Source organism: Stenella coeruleoalba, assembly GCF_951394435.1.
Source record: "Stenella coeruleoalba genome assembly, chromosome: 17".
NCBI classification, from domain to species: Eukaryota; Metazoa; Chordata; class Mammalia; order Artiodactyla; family Delphinidae; genus Stenella; species Stenella coeruleoalba.
Window position 1 is genome coordinate 35,470,551 of NC_137163.1, and position 21,721 is coordinate 35,492,271.

Below are 21,721 nucleotides of genomic sequence, written 5' to 3' on the forward strand. Positions count from 1 at the left end.
TCTATTGAGATCATCATGTGATTTATTTCTTTCATTCTGTTAATATGGTATATTAGATTTATTAACTCACATGTGTTGAACCATTCTTGTATCCCAAGGATAAATCCCACTTAGTCATGTATTTAGTTGTTCCTACGTTGAGCCCATACATCTTTATGATTGTTATAAATTCTTGCTTACTGACCCCCTTTATCATTACATAATGACTTTCTTTGCTTCTTGTTATTGTTTTTGGCTTAAGGTCTATTTTGTCTGATATTAGTATGGTTATCCTCACTTTTTGTGGTTTCCACTTGCATGGAATATCTTCTTCCATCCCTTCATTTTGAGCCTGTGTGTCTTTAAAGCTGAAGTGAGTCTCCTGAAGGAAACATATAGTTGGGTCTTGTTTTTTTAATCAATCCAGCCACTCTGTGCCTTTTAACTGAATTCAATCCATACATTCAGAGTAATTATTGATATGTACGGACTTACTATTGCCATCTTATTGATTGCTTTCTGGTTTCTATTTCCATTGTTTCTTTCCCCTTTGTTTTTGTTTTTTCCTTATGTTTCTTTTTCCTTTTGTTTCATCTTGGTAAACTGGTGATTTTCCATGGTGATATGCTGTTTTCCCTTTCTGAAATCTTTCATGAATCTGCCCTATACTTTTGCTTTGTGGTTACCATGAGGCTTAGCTAAAACAGCTCATAGATGAAACAGTCCATTTTACACTGACAGCACCTTCATTCACCTATGAAGACTCCTCCCTTCACTAGCCCCCCTTTTACATTTTTGATGTCACAATCTATCGTTTTATGTTGTATATTTAATTATAGTAGCTATAGTTACTTTTAATACTCTTTTCTTTTAACCTTTATCTGTAATTGGTGGCTAATACACCATCTTATTATAGAATTAGAATTTTCTAAATTTGAGCATGTATTTTTCACCTTTACAGGTATAAAGGTGTTTTCATGTCATTGATGAGCCTCTTTTCATGTCAGCTTGAAGAACTCCTTTCAACATTTCTTGCAAGGCAGGTCTAATGGTGAGAAACTCCCTCAGCTTTTGTTTGTCTTGAGAAAGTCTTTATTTTTCCTTCATATCTGAAGAATAACTTTGCTAGATAGAATATTCTTGGCTGGGAGTTTTTAATCTTTCAATGCTCTGAATATGTAATCCCACTCTCTCCTAGCCTGCAGGGGTTTTGGTGAGAAACCTGTTGATAGCCCAATGGATGTACCTTCGTAGGTTACACTTTTTTCCCCCCCTGGCTGCCTTTAGAACTCTTTATCTTTGATTTTTGGTAGTTTCATTACAACGTGTCTTGGAGAAGGTATTTTCACATTTAGATAACAGGGTGATCTATTAGCTTTGTGAATTTGGATGTCCAAGTCTCCCCAGATTTGGGAAGTTTTCAGCTATTATTTAAGTAAACTTTCTGTCTCCTTCTCCCTCTGGATCCCCAATTCTTCTAGTATTGATATTTGCTCTCTGTCTCAAGTCCCATAGAGCATGCATGCTTTCTTTGCTCTTTTTTATTCTGATTTATTTCAAAATTCTCATCCCCTAAGTCATTTATTCTGTCTTCCATCTGCTCTGAGCTACTGCAGAGGCTCTCCAGTGCATTCTTCATCTCATTCACCAGAATTTCTGTTTAGTTCTTTTTTGTTATTTTTTGGTAAAGAGTTAATTTTGTTCACGTATTTTCCTTCCTATTGTCATGAAGCTGTCTTTCTGAGTTTTCTTGTAGCTCACCTCAGAACAGCTTCTTCAGAAGAGTTTCTTCAGAACAGCTATTCTGATCTCTTTATCAGCTACATCAGAGTATTCTGTCGCTTTGAGCTCGATTGTTGGAGGATTACTGGTATCTTTTGGAGGTGACATATTTTGATTTTTCATGTTCCTTGTATTTTTGTGTTGCTGTTTTTGCATTTGAAGTAGCAGGCACCTCCTTAAATCTTTACTGGTTGCCTTCAGTTGGGATACTAATCATTGGTGTTGCTATATGAGGGGTTTCCTCAGTTTCTGAATGGGTAGACCCGCTCCACTCTTCTTGTTCTGCCTTGTGGCAGAATCCTTAACCTTTTATGTTTCTCCTTATTCTTAGAATTCATCAGACCGGCTGCTGGAAACCTCTCTTTTGTCTTCCAGAAGGTGGTGTTATAGCTCCAGTTGCAATTTCTCCCTTACCCACAGACTCTGGTCCATCCTTCTGAGAATACTCCAACGACTGCGCCTGCTCTCACTGCTGCAGCACTCAGGAGCATGCAGAAGGATCTGGTCACAGAATGGCAGGAGGTGTGGGTTTAGCACTTGGGGTGTTGGGGATGCCCACGGACCCAGTGGGGAGATCCCTAAGTAGGGTACTCCCAGAGGCTTGTGGGCAGACTTCCTGCTGAAGTCCTGAAGCTGTCTGCAGGAACTGTGCTCCTTTAATGCCCTTGATATTCTTATCTGCTTCCTTCACTTTCTCTTCCCTTCCTTCAGTCATGGAGGTCCTCCCTCAGGACTCCGGCTGGGGAGAAACAAGTTTCTCCAGGTGTGAACCCAACAGTTGGGACAGCCGGGCACTTGCTCACTGCTTACCACCTCCTCCACGGGAGAGGCTGCCCCATGCAGCTAGTACTGGGTATGTAACTGTCAACAAAAGAAAACGTTTCCTTTTTATGTTTCTACTGTAAAGTTACTAACACACTCCATCATGTACTTGCACAGAAACTTAGTATCATTCAAAAGGAGAAGACTCTTTTGTTCATTTGCTTGAAGACTAGAGTTAAATACCCATCACAGCAGATTTTCATTTATGAGCTTAGGAAAGAATAGTTTTTTTAAAAAATGGCACAGTTTGAAACCATTTACCCACAATACTTTAAATATTCTTTAATTATTAAATATTAGATAATAATGGATATGGTAATAATGAATGTGATAGTCATCTTTCGTCTGCTCTTCTAAAGAGCAAGAAAATGCTTCAGAAGAAGAAACCTGACCAAAGACTACAGGAATAAATGACAGCACACTGATAGAGACCTGAAGGTTTTATCGTAAGAAACACCTTTACTCTGACCCAGTTAACAAGGGAGCTCTCAATATAAAGAGTTCTTCACTTTCCCTTTTGCAGGAAGGGAATAAATATGATTATGCTTAAAGGAGGGGGGAAAAAAAGAAAAAAAGAGGGAGAAGTCATTTAAAATGTTTGGGGGAAGTGTGGGAGTGACGACAATTCAAATAGAAATGCAGGCTTAGTTGCTTTTATATAGTGGTTGTTTCGTTATTGCTTATATAAGCAACACATAAGGGAAACTTGCCTTTAAAAATCTAGTAAAAAGTAGTAGAATTTCAGGCAATTTTTGTTCTTAATTATTAGGTAATGCTTCCATATTAGAAAAAAATAAGTTCCTCTTATAGCTCTAAATTAATAATCACAATTTATTTAATAATCATTTCATATTATAGACTTAAGTGTTACATTTCATCTTAGAGGCCTGTAATCCACAAGTAGTATAAAATGGGATATATATATATCTTAGCAGGAAATAAAAGTGATGTAATAATCACTTAATGATTTTCACTTTTAAAAATGAACTGTAAAGAAATACATTTCTATCAAACTTAACAGGACTCCTTCATACCCAAAGAAGTGTAATTTAACTCAAAATTTTAACAAGTCAGTTATTAAAAGAAAATGTATAATATAAATTAAAATGCATCTTAACGAGTTCCAGATATACTTATTATTAAATATAAAGATGTTAGCTCTGGTACATAAGAAAATATTTACAACTAATAAAAAGCAGATTGTAGAATATATGTGTTCTATGTATAAAAATAAGTAAAATAGTTTATAGTCCAGACCAAGGGATCTTTTCTAAGCCAGGTTTTATCCATGCAACTCTATTACAATACCATCTCATTAGCATTACTGGGACACATATATGCATGGAAGAAATCTAACAATAATCTTTATTTAAAGCTCATACTGCCTTTTGAGGGCCTGCACGTCTTCTAAAGTAAAATGTTTGTTTGGTGTGTCTGAGAGGTCATCAAAGAGCTGTTTAATCTGCTCCTTTTGGCCCTTGCTAATCAGTGTCAACATCATCTGAAAGAAGGAGAAAAATTATATTAGCATACAAACTGGCATTTTAAAGTTGTTATAAAAACCCTAAAAAAATCAATCTCCATGAATAACATAGTTTGACACTTACTTTAAACCTTTCTGCTTTACTCAGATATAAAAGATGCTGATATACCAAAGAAGGATCTTTATCAATAAGATTATTTTTCAGAGACTGGATGAGGAGCAGGAATGTATCCCCTTCAAGTTTGTTGCTCAACAACACTGGCAAGTCTTTCGGTTCAGTGATGGCTAACAGGTGTGCACAGGCTTCTTTATCTTTCCTAGTACTGACTGCGTTTATAACCTGGCCAAATTCGTAGGCATTGTTAGGTTTGGGGATTGGTAGTTTCTCATAGAATTCTCGTGGCCCGTTGCTTGTGTCCCCCGTCTCAGAAGCATGGGAGTCAGTGGAGACGTCCTCCGAGGTCCTTTCAGGCTCCTCTTTCTGGCCTTCACTCACCTTCAGGGGGAGACAGATTACACTGTGACACAACGGCCACTGCACACACCCCAAGTTACCTTCATTAAAACGGGAAGGGGGCTTCCCTGGTGGCGCAGTGGTTGAGACTCCACCTGCCGATGCAGGAGACACGGGTTCGTGCCCTGGTCCGGGAGGATCCCACATGCCGCGGAGCAGCTAGGCCTGTGAGCCATGGCCACTGAGCCTGCACGTCCGGAGCCTGTGCTCCGCAGCAGGAGAGGCCACAACAGTGAGAGGCCCACGTACCGCAAAAAAAAAAAAAAAAAAAAAAAAAACGGGAAGGAACTGAAAAACACAAGTGGACTGTAGTTTAGTCGTTCTAAGTGAAAAATATATAACTTGTAATAATCATAAAATCTTTTTTTTAGGAAGAGAACTTTTAAAGTATCCATTCATAAAAGCATTCATTTTTAAAGTTTAAAAAAAATTTTGACACTGAGAATATGACAGTGAAATTTTATAATTTTCCACAAGTAAAAGCTGCTGCATGGAAGAAGACCTGTAACAGCTTTATATCTCTTCTTCATGATAAATTTTACATTTACTTGTTTCGTTACATTTGATAGAGAAGTCAACTTATATTTTTCACTTCTCTTAAAACAGCTTTTTCCTTCCCTCCTTAGAGGGAAAAAACTCCCTAGCTTCTTTCACATATTAGCCTCTATAACTCTTAGTAGAAATGTAAGATGATAGGTAGCTGATATAGTATTCATGAATACACAGGAATCCAAGAGCTGACATTCTTCACTAAAGGCAAAACAAAAGGCTACAGCACAACGCACTGAGTTGTCTGAAATCACAAAGGTAGGTCTGATTCTAGGGTAGTCCAGGACCCCTAATGAGGCCGGTCTTGTTTACAAGTTTACTAAAAAAGTCTAAATCAATCACGAACCCTCTATGGGGTGTGGCGTGCAGGACCACTGAAATTGAATCAGTCCTGTAGGGTTCCCTGGGTCGACCAGGAAGCAAAGCTCAGCGGCCACAGGCTCGCAGGGCAACCTGGAGTGGAAGCAATAAAACCACAGGCCGGTGGTACCAGGGGAGGGGAGCACAGAAAGGAAGAATGCAGACACCCAAGGGTCCTTGGACCCAAGCTGGGAAATGCAATGGCTAATTGTCACAACAAAAGAAAAATCTTGTCATTAATTTGTTAAAATGTCTTCATTGATCATCAGAATAAAAACATGAAAATTTTTAAAGTCATAGGAATATGACCTCAGAATCCCATATGAGTATAGGATCTCCAAAAGAGTACTTTCAGAGATAATCAAATACACATACCTCTTCAATCTCAATTTTCCTTCTCTCCTTTTCTTTGTTGAATAATGCTGCATTCTCCTGAACATTCAGGGTTCTGGTTACCTCCTCCAGTTCCATTTTTGCCTCAATAATATTTGGGTCTAGTAGGAGAACTTTATGGAGATCGTTTAAACTTTTCTGATAATTCTGAAAGCAGGAAGGCAGAGAAAATAATTTTCATACATAAAAGGAGAAGGGGCACAGATGAGCCCAGGTGGGAGTGAAATTGGTGAGATGAGTACACAGAGTGTGTGTAGTGGGTTCCATTAGTACCGCAGTAGTAAAGTTAGGCCTATGAGATAAGTCTTGGGCTAAAATATTGTAGCCCACAACACAGTGGCCATCCTCTACAGAAGAGTGAGCACGGAATCTGGGGTTAGAAGGCAAGTTAAGTTCTGTACCACCACAGCTTTCATAGTCCCTGGCACACACAGGCATTTGTGGTCTGCTGAATGAATAGATGAAAGAGCGAACAGCCTCACATCAGCACCTACTAGTAATGAAAGCTTGAGCAAGATCCCACTTCAGCTCATCTTGAAAGTAAGGATGAAAAGAGATTCTACTCTAGTTTTCACGAGGTGGTGCCGAGCAATCAGCTCATTAATAAAATAACATGGGAGTGGCTTAGCCTTAGAAAGAGCTGGGCCAGTGTTAGCTGTTACCATGATGCCCTGTTCTGTAACACCCTTCTGGTTGCCTACTGCTCAAACAGCCTAGAGTCAACCTTTATTCCTCCATAAAGAGTCAGGCAATACACTGGAGAGGTTGAGGGGAAGGAGAAGGGATCTACGCTTAACCAGACACTGCACAGAACCTGCTGGCAGAGACGGACACTGCAGAATCACAGTCTGCTGTGACAAGCCACATTCTAGAACTACAGACTAGACCCGTGTTTTGATTAAGCCAAAATTAATTCTGTGAGGAGGCCAGGAATTCCAATGACGTGTCACCTCTCAAGTACTCACGACATATAATAACAGCATGCACTGGACGCTGAAGCACAGGTAAAATAAGCTGGTGGTTACGTGACACTCCTGGGGGACGAGCTGTAATGCTGCGGCCCTTCCCACTCCACCCAGCAACATACTAGAGCAAGAGTGATGTGTTTAAAAGGGATAACCTTAAACCTGCTCTAACGTATTTTTTAAAAAGGTAAATTATTTACAAACTGTAGTACATCAGCGCTATTAACAACAATCTCCACATAGCACTTTGTCACAACAGCGCAGTTGGAAAACCTGCTACAAAAGGCAAATGACACTGTGTTTCCATCCTAGGTGTTCCAGGCACGGAATCATACTGAAAGGCAAGAAGCGGGGGCAGCGGGGCAAGCTGAGGGAGTAATAATAGCTAACTCTTACCCGTCTCAACATTTTGCAAGTATTCTTATTTTAGTCCCACAATAGCCCTATAAATACTGTTACTGTTCCCATTTAAAGATGAGGAAACTGAGGCATAGAAAGATGATCTTTGAGATGATGCAAGCAGCAATGAGCAGAAGGTGAATGATAAGACGGTTGTGGAGCTCAAGTGAGAGGCCTGAAAATGGAGATTTGTGAGCTGCAGCCTTGGGAATAGAAGGCCACCGGCAAGGAGTTGACATGACTATTTTTTCATCCATTCAAGGAACAACTGTGCCTAAAGACCAATCTGTCTGGTTGGAAGAAACCTAAGAAAGCAAGAAATACACTTTGATAAATGTTAAACAGAGGCAGGCAAGTGTGAAGAGAGGGCCCGACAGCAGGAGGCACGGGGATGGCCATGGAGCAGGGAGGCGGTGGCAGAGGAGGGGCCGGGGTGCCGGGTCAACACAGCATCAGACTAGATCCGGCCTCCGTGGGCCAGGGGCTAGGACACCATGGGAGAAAGGACAGCCGGGGCCCTGGCCCTCGTGGAAGCTTACGTCTTATGAGGGGAAACAGTAAGAAAACAAGTGAACAAATGAATAAATAAAGTAAGCGTGCACTGTCATTTATGCAATTAAGAGAAGCAAGGATGGAGACGGATGCTAACGAGGGGAAGGAGTCTCCTTTGACACGGGTGTCAGAGAACAAAGGACCTGAAGGGAAGCCAGCCACGCAGAGTGGGGGGCAGAGCAGAGCTCACACAGAGAGAAAAGTGCGGCTCCAGCAAAAAGGAGGACGTTAAAAGTTGCGAATAACCTTATCAGGCCTCAAAAAAAAAAAAAAAAGGTAAAGTATAATCACGTGTTTGTGATAACATTTACTATTAATAAATGTGCTTAAACTCCAATAACAGCAATTATTTTAGACGATATTACTCTTTTTGATACTTTTGGCCTGATAGCATCCCCGGTTGGCTGTGAATTCCCTAAGGCAGGCACTATGTCTTACCACCTCTATGCTCCCAAGGCCTAGCACGTGAGTGGCACTCGACAGAAGATATAAATTGTAAGTAAAAGCAAAATGTTCAATTATCTTTTCTTATGAAGAACAGCTGAACATTAAGGAAAGCCCTATATTTTTCAAACCTGGCACACAGAAAAAATAAAAATAAAGCAAGCTAGAAAACGAACAAAATATCTGAGAAAGCACAGGCAGGGCCCCAGCTCCCTGTGAGCCTCTGTGCCACTTCCTCACCAGTCACACAGGGGAAGCCAATCCAGGTGTGAGTTCTGATGCGTTTTATAAGCAGTGGTAGCCTTTGAAGATCCTGAAATTAAATTCACTTGGCACGTAAACTACAGGGTATACAGATCAAGTTATAAGAAATCAAACCAGGAAAGATGCCAGCCTCATACTCCAGTGGGATAGCATTACTAAAAATTGGGATTATCTTTCTGCATCATAATACAATTTCTAGAATTCATTCCAAGGAAGTATAAAATTCCGGTCTTTCATTAGGTACAACTTCTGACTTTGAATCAAGTAAACAAGTTCAAAGAGTCAGGCAGCCAGTATGGGATAAACCTGTTCTAAGGGTCTGGATATAAACTCATGAGTCATGCAGATCATGAGTACCTCACGGACCCAAATCCATCAAGTTCAAAAACAGTTGAGTAAATTTTCAGGAAGCCTCTTTTAATTCATGGTGCCACACACCACCTAGGAAATCTTTACATGAGGTTTACAAATGAGTATGTTGCTAACAAAAGAAAGGGGTCAGGTCAGGTCGCCTGGGCCCTGGGAATACAGTGAACACACTGTGAATACAGGACACAGTGCAGCTGTGGAGCTGCTGGGCTGGTGAGTGGGGCATCCACATGCTGGGAGGGTGACGCATCCCAGTTCCATGGGGACAGAAGCTCCTGCGCTCAAGACATTTCTGGACCTCGTCCTACACACCTCTTCACTTGCCTGTTCATCTGTGTGCTATATAACAAACTTAGAAGGGCGGGGGAGGGGAGGAAAGGGAGGGCAGCTGCATGGCCCCGCTGGTCAGGGGTAGAGGTGTGGCTCCACTGCAGCCTGAGGGGATCTAGGACCTAGAAAAGCCTGAGCACTCAGTGCACACAGGTCGTACTCATTTGATACAGGACACAAAAACATGACCACCCTCTCTCAACAAAACCTAGGTTTTACGGAATATATTTTTAGATATTTCCCTGTCAGTGATGGGCAGGGAATTACAGGAACTCTCTCAAACTCAATAAGGTCAACACTCCTCCCTCAAATCTCTCCCTCCTGCTGTACACCCTCCCGTATCACACTGTACTGCTCAGCCACCTGAGACAGAAACCTGTACTTATCCAAAGAAAACGAAAACACTAACTTGAAAAGATACTCCCATGCTCACTGCAGCATTATTTACAATAGCAACCTAAGTGTCCACCAGTGAATGAAGAGAGAGAAAATGTTATGGAATGGAATATTATTTAGCCGTAAAAAAGAAGGAAGTTCTGCCATTTGTGACAACATGATGGACTTTGAAGGCATCCTTGGAATGGAATGCCTACACAAGGAATATTATTGGAATATTATTTAGCCATAATGGAATATTATGGAATATTCCATACACAATGGAATATTATTTAGCCATAAAAAAGAAGGAAGTTCCGCCATTTGTGACAACATGATGGACTTTGAAGGCATCATGCTAAGTAAAATTAGTCATACAGAGAAAGACAATTACCTTATGATCTCACTTACATGTGGAGTCCAAAAAACCCAAAATCACCACCACCAACAAAAAAACCCACCACCTGAACTCACAGAAACATCAAGAACAGAATGGTGGTTTCCAGAGGCAAGGTGGGAGTTGGGGTGTGGAGGATGGGTGGGAAAGGTTGAAGACCCTCAAAAGGTACAAAATTCCAGTTATAAAATAAGTCATGGAGATGTAAACAGCATGGTGATTCGAGATAGTAATCGTGTATTGTATATTGGAGAGTCTCTAAGAGAATAAATCTTAAAAGTTCTTGTCACACACAAAAAATTTGTAACTGTGTGGTGAACTACACATATTGTGATAATTTCACAGTATATACAAATACCAAATCACTATGTTGTACACCTGATACTGATATAAAATGTCAATTATATCTCAGTTAAAAAAAACTTTAAAGAGGAAAAAAAAAAGTCAATGACCTGTACACTGACAATGTATGAATTTCATTGTATTAAACCTTAATCAACTTGATTCTTTAAAAATACCATTTCAGGAAATGCCATTTCCCAGTATGTTCTAATTTTTCCTTGTCATGTTATTTTCTACAAATGTGAACATTCACTCAAGTTTTCTGCACAGAAGAATCATCATAAAGAAAAACGTAATTATACAATACACTCCTTGAAAATAATGGTGTGGTTTTCTTAGAGAAGAATGCCATCCTATAGCCTCACGCTGACCACCGGCCAGTTTACAGCCCAAATCACAACAAACTTCCCAGCCTCTGCCATGTCTCTACCAACGTCCATGGGGTGAACACATTCTCCGTTCCGATACCTCCCTCCCACCCTACAGACAACCGCAGTCCCCTGCTAGAGGAATCCAGTGGCAGTGATGATGGCCTTCAGTAATTCAAACAAACCTTCCTGTCCTTTAAAGTGGACCTATTATAACTAACAACACTCCTTAGAAAATCAGGAAATAAATCATCGCTTTTGAGCTGGAAGGAATCTTAGAAATTATCTAGCTCCACATTATAGTCTGGGGAGATCTGAGGCATCTTCCAAGGTTTTGGGACTGCTGAGTACAGAACTGGGATTAAATCCCAGGATAATGTCACTGCCATTCCTTGAGCCCACAATTTACGTTCATGAAAACCAAATGATCTGTTTAGAGCTGACATTTATATATTAAAACGAAGATTTCCTCACCTTGAGTCCTTTGTAAGCAAGAGCTCGTCTATAGCATGCCTTCACATTCCCGAGATCTATCTGAAGCGCCTGGTCACAGTCCTGCTTTGCCTCTTCAAACTGGCCCAGCTTCAAGTAACAGAGGGCTCTGGTATGTAATGGAACTCAGCATTATGGAAGTAAAAACAACGTATCTATAAACTTGGACAACTAACAGAAATCAGAAAATAGATAAATAAGTCCGTTTCTATACCACAGCTGCTGCAATTGAAACCTAACATTTTCCTCCAATTATGGCATTTTCTTGCAATACTTGAAATTTGGGCCCTGGGGATACAACCGCAATCAAAACAGTCCCGGCCCTCAAGGAGGCTGCAGTCTAGGGGAAGAGACAGTCAAAAGAAGCAAACACAATAAAATCTGTAGAGGATGCTCTGGTAGCACAGAGCTGAGACTCTCATCACATTTGGTGGAGCTGAAGCAAGGGGAGGAATAGTCAGGGAAGACTTCCCAGAAGAAGTGACGTTTAAGTTGAAGCCCAGAGTACAAATTGAGAATTATCCAATGCAAAGGTACTGGGCTGAGATTTAATATGTAGGGAGGGCACAGCACGTGCAAAGTCCTACGGTGACAGAGAACACGGTGCTCTTGATGGACTAAGAAAAGAGCGCTATGGTGGTGATGAGGCTGGGAGAGTGGGAGGCCAGATCAGAAAGGTCCCGGCAGGAGGCTGAGCTTTATCCCAAGGTTAATGGTAGTCCAGTGATGGGTTTTTAAGCAGAGGCTGATCTGTTCACCATGTTTTAGGAAGATCGCTCCAGCTGCAGCATGGAGAATCAGAGGGAACATGACTGTGCGGGCATACCTGGGAGGGCACTGCAGACGTCCAGGGAGAGCCGGTGTCAGCCGGAGGAGGGGCTGACGGTGAGGGTGGACAGAAAGGCTCACGCCCAAGAGGAATTTAGAAGGTAGGACATCTGAGCTGCTGACAGACTGGAGAGGGAGGCGTAGGTCAGGGATGATAACCCACCATGAGTGCAGAAGGGAGGGAGGTGCTCAGGTCCGGGGCTCAGAGACAAAGATTTGGGGGACATAACTGGAAGGTGGTAAATGGAGCTGGGGAGAGGATTAAATGGCCCAGAGAACATTAGAGCAGACAAGGGATCTATGCCTTTAGAAGCCCGAGAACACCAGGGAAAGAAAAAAGAAAAGTGAGAAGGGGAGAGCCAGGCAAGTGAGCTGTCTGCACCGCAGCCAAGAGGAGAGGTGGTCTCCAGGAAAAACTGAGTGGCCAGTGATGCCCAAGGCCACCGAGGCTGAACAGGAGAAGGGCAGAAAAGTACCTGTTGGGTTCAGTGACAGAATCTTTCACAAAAAAGGCTGCCAAAAGAGGAAAACATGTACAAAAACAAAGCAGTGAGAGATTAAGTTTAAAAGTTTTTTCTGAAATGGCTAGGAGAACCCATGCTGAGCCCCTGTTCTTTAGGAACCATACCTTATTCTTCCTTGTCACTGCAGACTCCATCTATGCCCTAAAAATCCCCAAATCACCATATTCTAGGTTAACTATCTTTCTTACCATGTGTTAAACATGGCACCTGAGCAGCATTCTGGAAAAATCTGCCCATTCCTACTACACATTAGAAGATGCTGGGCCCTTCCCTTAGCACTTCAAGAGAAAAGGGGCCCTTAAGACACTAGTTTGAAAGGCAGCTGATTCCTGCTCCCACTCTGGAGGACCGCGCTGAGGCCTCCTCACGAGCCGCGGCGAGGGCACACACCACGGAGAATCAAAGCAGCACCAGCCAGGGCAGCCATGGCCACGCGGGAACCTAGCGCAGTCCCCGTCAGACCTCCCAGCTCCGAGACACATCACATTTTCAATCTCTCCGATAGCCCCACCTCTTTAAAAAACACTCACTTAAAACAATTTGCTATATAGAGTCTCAGAATCATGGGAATAAACTTTGGCAAGTAATTTATCTATAATTTTTTCATCAAAACTATGAACATAAGAAATATAGAAAGTTACAAAGAACTTGCCTGTTTGTATAAATGGCACATTCCTTGTTAATTTTTAAGCATTCACTGTATTTACTAAGGGCATCTTTATAGTTTTTGTCCTTTACACATTGATTTCCTTCTTCTTTAAGGGTTTTAAACATTTCTTCATCTATGGGACACACACAAAAAAGAGCAAGTATTCATATAAGCACCTTTACAAAACTGTAAGTTAAGTGACCACAAACCATACAGAGCTAAAGTCTAAATGGAACAAAACGTTGTATACAAATTAAAAAGATAAATTGGCTATAAGTAAAAATGATTATACAATTATGACACTATTTTTTCAAATTAGAAAATAAAATACAAGTGATTCTATCCTTTTATCCATATTGGCACGCCTTCTTTTCTCTGCTGGAGATAGAAATATCTAGTGTTTGGTGTAGTAACTATTTCATGAAAAGTGAACAAACAAACCCATTAAAGCCTGAATTAGACACCTTCCAACAGTCCGAGTTTCCTTGGAATCACACCTCCTCCACTCTCTGCTTCTAAGGTTTAAGTAAAGCAAATCCCACCCTAGCCCTACCTTTCGGAGTAATCTTTGTTTTACTAACCAGCACACTATGTTCCCTTGGCCACAATAATCTAATTGGTCAGGAATGGACCTATGAGAGCCAATGAGCTACAATAAGATTTTAGTGGCAGCTTCTGGTAAGGTAATTCTTGCTCTTTGCCGTAGAACGTGAGGATAAAAGGAGGAGCTATTTTGCCATCGTGCGATGCAAGGGGAGAATCTGTCTGAGAATGGGGCCAACAGAGCAAGAGAGAGGCCAAGACAGACAGCTAACGAATAACCTCTGAGTGCCGAATCCAGTCATCCCTGCAGCCATCCTACTTGCGGCCTTTTCCACAAGGGGTGCCGATAAACAACCTCTTTTGCTTAAGACATTAATGGTTGGGTTTTCTGTTATCTGCGATCAGAGTCCCAACTATTACTATTGCCTATTATCTTGCAGTGAGCATGGCTGACTCCTCACTCAGGATCCATTTCCTTCTTCCTAAGGGTACCTCAACATTCATTCAGCTATCACTCCTCTCCTACTCAGCCCATGTGTCCAGGGGAAGCTGACCCCACTGATCGGGAACTCATGGCATGGCATTTCTTCATTACAGGGAGGGGTTCAGCAATGGGCACATGACCCATTAGAATAAATACCAACAGAGCTCAGCCAACAGAATAACAGGCTAAAAAAGCTGGGTCTTTGGGGCAACATATCTCCTCATCCTTAAATTAATGCCACCAAAAGCAATGGTGCCTCTCTCCTTTTGGACATTGATATGTGCAGACATGAAGTCTAAAACCGCTACATTTCTATTATTTCTGGCCAGAGCCTGAGCCCTGACAAGTTGTGCCTGATTTTAGAGCCTGTCTGGGCCCTTTCAGTTACTTGAGCCAAAACTATTCCTTACAGTTATAAGTCAACAGATATTCTGTTACTTGCAACCAAAGTTTTCTAACATACATAAAATGTTAAAATTTAAAGTTTTAAATCTATGTAATAACTTTACTCTATGGAGTATCTTGATATAAAATAAAATTGCATAACAATTTTAAAATATGCCTTTAAATTCTGTGATCTAAAAATCTTGATAGATGTACTGAATTTATAGTATAAACTTGGAATGTAAAAAATAATCTTATTTGTCCCTCTGCACAAATGGCATGACATATTAACTTTTCATCCTTTATTTCAAATTACAGAATATTTCTGCCTAATGGTTCATGTTTCAAAAGAACTCACACTATGTGGCCAAATGACAGTCCCCATAAATCTTGGTACATCTAAGCTCTGAAACAGAATATTACAGAGGATTTTTTTTCTTCCAAGTTGCTGAAAAACTTTCCTCAAGCTTTTCTTCCTACATTGTTTTTAAGCCTTTGGTATCCAGTCTCACTAATAATTAGTACACAAATATGAACAGAAAGAGCTGATTATTCTTGTGCTTATGATTCACTATCACATATCTATAGTATGGTTAGTATATGCAAGTTATTAGTAATGAATAGCTACCCTTTACTGAGTAAACGCTTTGTGCCAGGCCCCATTCATAATGGATTCTAGAAGCTAGAGATCTCCATGTTTTCCCCAGGACTGCTGAACCATCTAAAAGCCTTGGCAGAAGTTCCCGGCATCTTCCTTCTAGGCAATGAAAAGGGTGAGCCATTGGGACATCATGGCTCAGCACGTCTGCAAGATGAAGCTCGACACAGACACACATGGGGTTGCTAAGCAGGCAGGAGAAATGGAGCCTCAGCCAGCTTTCAAGCAGAAGGCAAGCGTGAAGCCACATTAAACACTCTGCACAAAGTTCTGAGATAAGCACTGTGAGGATGTATGTATGGATGTGAACAACTACGATACAAGGCAGAAGGAGGTACTGCTAGATATATGTTGTAGGGCTTTTTTTTTTTTTAAAACCTATAGTTTATTTTATAAGAAAATTGGGATTAAATTACAAGGATCCATGTGACCCCAACTTCTGTCAGTCGTTTCATGATTTGTGAGGCTCTGGTCCCTTCCCTTGGCATGGTGGCACAGCCTGAAAAAAATGTATACTTTCTTGTTGTTACTTAATAGAGATCTTCCTGGGCATGTTCCCCAAAACACTCCACAGGATGGGAGAAAGGTGCTACTACAGAGTAACAATTTTTGTTCCTACTCCCTCTCTGCTTTGTAAAACCAAAGTCAGATGTTATATAGCCCTATCCGCAACCTTAAATGTAAACAACCAAACGATGTTTTAAATTAAAGCCTTGCATCTTTGACATTCTAGAATTTCTGCATGGTGAGATTTATAAAATTCATATGGAAGTACATAGAAGTTCTTATAATAAATGATGGCATTCCCTAAGACTTAATCTTTAGATCTCTCAATTATACTTTGTAAAACCTTGGTGATCTCATCTAACCTCATAACTTGAAATATCATTTATAACCTGCCTGCTTCCAAGTTTATATGTCAATACAACCTCCTCCCCTCTCAAACTCTAAGTTCTTTTGAATGTCTAGTAGGTTTTCTGAACTTGATGTGTCCACAATTGAGCTCTTGATTGTTCCAAATCTAATTTTTCTGCGGTTTTCCCATCTAATAAATGGCACTTCCATCCTTCTACTTTCTCAAGACAGAAACCCTGAAATTATCTGTAGCTCTTCTCCCACATCCAACTAGTCAGCTTTACCTTTAAATTGTAACTAGAATCTAATAATTCTCACTACCTCTTCTACTACCCTCTTTATTCAAGCCACCCTTATCTCTTGACTGGATTATTATGGTAGTTTCTTAATGCCCCTACCTCTTCCTTCCTTGGCTTTCTATAACTGAATCTCATCACAGTAGCCAGGGTGATTCGTAGGGCTTTATTTTGCTTGATTATTTCAAAAACATCAATCTCATTAAACTAGCCTTGCCACATACACGGTGTGTAGAGAACTATATGCTACTCAATTCTTTTTTCTTATTTTTAATAATAATGCTGACTTAACGTTTATTAAGAGGCTACTATAAGCTTACACAGTCAGCACATGTGCTAAGTATTTCATATGCAACTCTCCATTTATTCCTGAGAATAACTCCATGAGACAGTTACCTCATATTTCCCCCTTTCATATACAAACACTGGAGGTATGTGGCAACTTCCTAAGACTGCAGTTAGAAAGAGGGAGAACAGGGTCTTAACTTAAACCCATAGCAGACGCCTGAGTTCAGGCACTTATCCTTCTGCTTTACTGTGAAAATACATGCACAGCTCCCGATAACCGTCAAAAGAAGTAAGTGTAGGCTTCCCCTACCTGTGATGCCCGGTTGGTGATGGCTGCAGGAACCTCCCACTTGGTCTGGCAGCGTCTCTGCCACAGGCCGCCAAGCTCGCAACTGTGCGGAAGTGGGCACAGCAGGAATGGGCGACAGCTTCTCCCGCCAGCTTGGTCCATCCAGGGCCATTAGGATTTTTGTTATCCTAAAAAGAAAATCAGATTCCTCTGTTGATCATGCGATTTCCTTTCTACATTACTGGAGGTCATATCAAGAGTAAAATGTACAAATGCGATGCATTTCTGTACTCCCCTGTAGAAAGCATACAATCAAGCCATTTGCTATCCACATAAACAGTCTTAAAAAGGACTCTTAAAAATTGCCCCAGGGCTTCCCTGGTGGCGCAGTGGTTGGGGAGTCTGCCTGCCGATGCAGGGGACACGGGTTTGTGCCCCGGTCCGGGAGGATCCCACATGCCGCGGAGCGGCTGGGCCCGTGAACCATGGCTGCTGAGCCTGCACGTCCGGAGCCTGTGCTCTGCAACGGGAGAGGCCACGACAGTGAGAGGCCTGCGCACCACAAAAAAAAAAAAAAAAAATTGCCCCAAACTATGTAACTTTAGATCCTTCTTGCATCACAAGAAAAAATTAAGACATTTCTAATTAGTTTAAAAAATTTTTAATGTATATGCAATAAAATTTTAATTTTTAAAAAAGTGAAGTATAAAACTGAAAGTTAGGAGGCCTAGAAGAAATATCCCCTGCATAACATTTCATATAATTACGAAATTGATAACGTACTACTCTTGAGAATAATCAGAATTACTTTGGAATTTCTATGCCCAAAGTGTATACGAAACACAGGTATATAACACTGGCTGTTAAAAGTGATGAGGAGCAGCAGTTACATGGAATAGTGCTTCTTCTGGAAACATTTACCTGTGGTTAAGATACTCTTTACCTTGTGTTTTTTTACATCTCTAAAATTATTCACTCTTTTTGTTTTCATATGCATAAAGATGAAAGAATAGGATATTGCAGTCTACTACGAGGGCCCTTGTATTAATGACATTTGCTAATGGCTATCATAATATTGAGATAACATCCCTGATTATCACTTTCTCATCACTTTAAACTTACAAAATATCATACTTAGATTTTAAAACAAAACTGAATTATGTCTTTGGGAAAAATCTGGTTTCAAAAAAAAGGTGGTTCCTACCCACCAGAAAGACAAGATCCAGCCTCATCCACCAGAACACAGGCACTAGTCACCTCCACAGGGAAGCCTACACAACCCACTGAGCCAACCTTAGCCACTGGGGGCAGACACCAAAAACAACGGGAACTACGAACCTGCAGCCTGCAAAAAGGAGACCCCAAACACAGTAAGTTAAGCAAAATGAGAAGACAGAGAAACACACAGCAGATGAAGGAGCAAGGTAAAAACCCACCAGACCAAACAAATGAAGAGGAAATAGGCAGTCTATCTGAAAAGGAATTCAGAGTAATGATAGTAAAGATGATCCAAAATCTTGGAAATAGAATGGAGAAAATACAAGAAACGTTTAACAAGGACCTAGAAGAACTAAAGAGCAAACAAACAATGATGAACAACACAATAAATGAAATAAAAATTCTCTAGAAGGAATCAATAGCAGAATAACTGAGGCAGAAGAACACATAAGTGACCTGGAAAATAAATTGATGGAAATAACCACCGCAGAGCAGAATAAAGAAAAAAGAATGAAAAGAATTGAGGACAGTCTCAGAGACCTCTGGGACAACATTAAATGCACAAACATTTGAATTATAGGGGTCCCAGAAGAGGAAAAGAAAAAGAAGGGGACTGGGAAAATATTTGAAGAGATTATAGTTGAAAACTTCCCTAATATGGGAAAGGAAATAGTTAATCAAGTCCAGGAAGCACACAGAGTCCCATACAGGATAAATCCAAGAAGAAACATGCCAAGACACACATTAATCAAACTATCAAAAATTAAATACAAAGAAAAATATTAAAAGCAACAAGGGAAAAACAACAAATAACATACAAGGGACTCCCCATAAGGTTAACAGCTGATCTTTCAGCAGAAACTCTGCAAGCCAGAAAGGAGTGGCAGGACATATCTAAAGTGATGAAAGGGAAAAACCTACAACCAAGATTACTCTACCCAGCAAGGATCTCATTCAGATTCGACAGAGAAATTAAAACCTTTACAGACAAGCAAAACCTGAGAGAATTTAGCACCACCAAATGACCTTTACAACAAATACTAAAGGAACTTCTCTAGGCAGGCAACACAAGGAAAGGAAAAGACGTACAATAACAAACCGAAAACAATGGGTAATAGAAACATACATATTGATAACTACCTTAAATGTAAATGGATGAAATGCTCCAACCAAAAGACACAGACTGGCTGAATGGATACCAAAACAGATCCATATATATGCTGTCTACAAGAGACCCATTTCAGACCTAGGGGCACATGCAGACTGAAAGGGGATGGAAAAAGATATTCCATGCAAGTGGAAATCCAAGAAAACTGGAGCAGCAATTCTCATCTCAGACAAAATAGACTTTAAAATAAAGACTGTTACAAGAGACAAAGAAGGACACTACATAATGATCAAGGGCTCAATCCAAGAAGAAGATATAACAATTGTAAATATTTATGCACCCAACACAGGAGCACCTCAATACATAAGGCAAATGCTAACAGCCATAAAAGGGGAAATCGACAGTAACACAATCATAGTAGGGGACTTTAACACCCCACTTTCACCAATGGACAGATCATCCAAAATGAAAATAAATAAGGAAACACAGATTTAAATGATACATTAAACAAGATGGACTTAATTGATATTTATAGGACATTCCATCCCAAAACAACAGAATACACTTTCTTCTCAAGTGCTCATGGAACATTCTCCAGGATAGATCATATCTTGGGTCACAAATCAAGGCTTGGTAAATTTAAGAAAATTGAAATTGCACGAAGTGTCTTTTCTGACCACAATACTATGAGACTAGATATTAATTACAGGAAAAAATCTGTAAAGAATACAAACACATGGAGGCTAAACAGTATACTACTTAATAACCAAGAGATCACTGAAGAAATCAAAGTGGAAATCAAAAAATACCTAGAAACAAATGACAATGAAAACACGATGACCCAGAACCTATGGGATGCAGCAAAATCAGTTCTAAGAGGGAAGTTTATAGCAATACAATCCTACCTCAAGAAACAAGAAACATCTCCAACAACCTAATCTTACACCTAAAGCAATTAGAGAAAGAAGAACAAAAACCCCCACAAAGTTAGCAGAAGGAAAGAAATCATAAAGATCAGATCAGAAATAAATGAAAAAGAAATGAACGAAACAATGGCAAAGATCAATAAAACTAAAAGCTGGTTCTTTGAGATGATAAGCAAAATTGTTAAACCATTAGTCAGACTCATCAAGAAAAAAAGGGAGAAGGCTCAAATCAATAGAATTAGAAGTGAAAAAGGAGAAGTAACAACTGACACCGCAGAAATACAAAAGATCATGAGAGATCACTACAAGCAACTATATGCCAATAAAATGAACAACCTGGAAGAAATGGACAAATTCTTAGAGAAGCACAACCCTCTGAGACTAAACCAGAAAGAAACAGAAGATATAAACAGACCAATCACATGCACTGAAACTGAGACTGTGATCAAAAATCTTCCAACAAACAAAAGCCCAGGATCAGATGGCTTCACAGGCGAATTCTATCAAATATTTATAGGAGAGCTAACACCTATCCTTCTCAAACTCTTCCAAAATATAGCAGAGGGAGGAACACTCCCAAACTCATTCTACCAGGCCACCATCACCCTGATACCAAAACCGGACAAAGATGTCACAAAGAAAGAAAACTACAGGCCAATATCACTGATGAACACAGATGCAAAAATCCTCAACAAAATATAAGCAAACAGAATCCAACAGCACATTAAAAGTATCATACACTTGGGTTTCCCTGGCGGCGCAGTGGTTGAGAGTCCACCTGCCAATGCAGGGGACACGGGTTCTTGCCCTGGTCCGGAAAGATCCCTCATGCCGCGGAGCGGCTAGGCCCGTGAGCCATGGCCACTGAGCCTGCGCGTCCGGAGCCTGTGCTCTGCAACGGGAGAGGCCACAACAGTGAGAGGCCCGCGTACAGCAAAAAAACAAATAAACAAACAAACAACAAAAAAGTATCATACACCATGATCAAGTGGGGTTTATCCCAGGAATGCAAGGATTCTTCAATATACACAAATCAAACAATGTGATAAACCATATTAACAAAATGAATAAAAACCATATGATCATCTCAATAGATGCAGAAAAAGCTTTCAACAAAATTCAACATCCATTTATGATAAAAACGCTCCGGGAAGTAGGCACAGATGGAACTTACCTCAGCATAATAAAGGCCATATATGAAAAACCCACAGCCAACATCATCCTCAGTAGTGAAAAACTGAAACTATTTCCACTAAGATCAGGAAGAAGACAACGTTGCCCACTCTCACCACTGTTATTCAACATAGTTTTGGAAGTTTTAGCCACAGCAATCAGAGAAGAACAAGAAATAAAAGGAATCCAAACCAGAAAAGAAGTAAAGCTGTCACTGTTTGCAGATGACATGATACTATACATAGAGAATCCTAAAGATGCTACCAGAAAACTACTAGAGCTAATCAATGAATTTGGTAAAGTAGCAGGATACAAAATT

The 21,721-nt window shown here is 40.4% G+C and overlaps 1 protein-coding gene across 1 annotated transcript in view; it reads right to left on the reverse strand.

Annotated features, from left to right (window-relative positions):
* Nucleotides 1–2,609: 2,609 nt before the first annotated feature.
* SPAG1 (sperm associated antigen 1) overlaps nucleotides 2,610–21,721 on the reverse strand; it is a 100,084-nt gene continuing 80,972 nt past the window's right edge. Inside the window, exons 14-19 of the mRNA XM_079901986.1 lie at nucleotides 16,999–17,165; nucleotides 13,184–13,313; nucleotides 11,162–11,288; nucleotides 5,865–6,029; nucleotides 4,191–4,562; nucleotides 2,610–4,084 (exon numbers count right to left, since the gene is read on the reverse strand). Of these exons, the coding sequence (XP_079758112.1) occupies nucleotides 3,953–4,084; nucleotides 4,191–4,562; nucleotides 5,865–6,029; nucleotides 11,162–11,288; nucleotides 13,184–13,313; nucleotides 16,999–17,165 (1,093 nt within the window). The 3' untranslated portion in view covers nucleotides 2,610–3,952. The remainder of the gene's footprint in view (nucleotides 4,085–4,190; nucleotides 4,563–5,864; nucleotides 6,030–11,161; nucleotides 11,289–13,183; nucleotides 13,314–16,998; nucleotides 17,166–21,721) is intronic.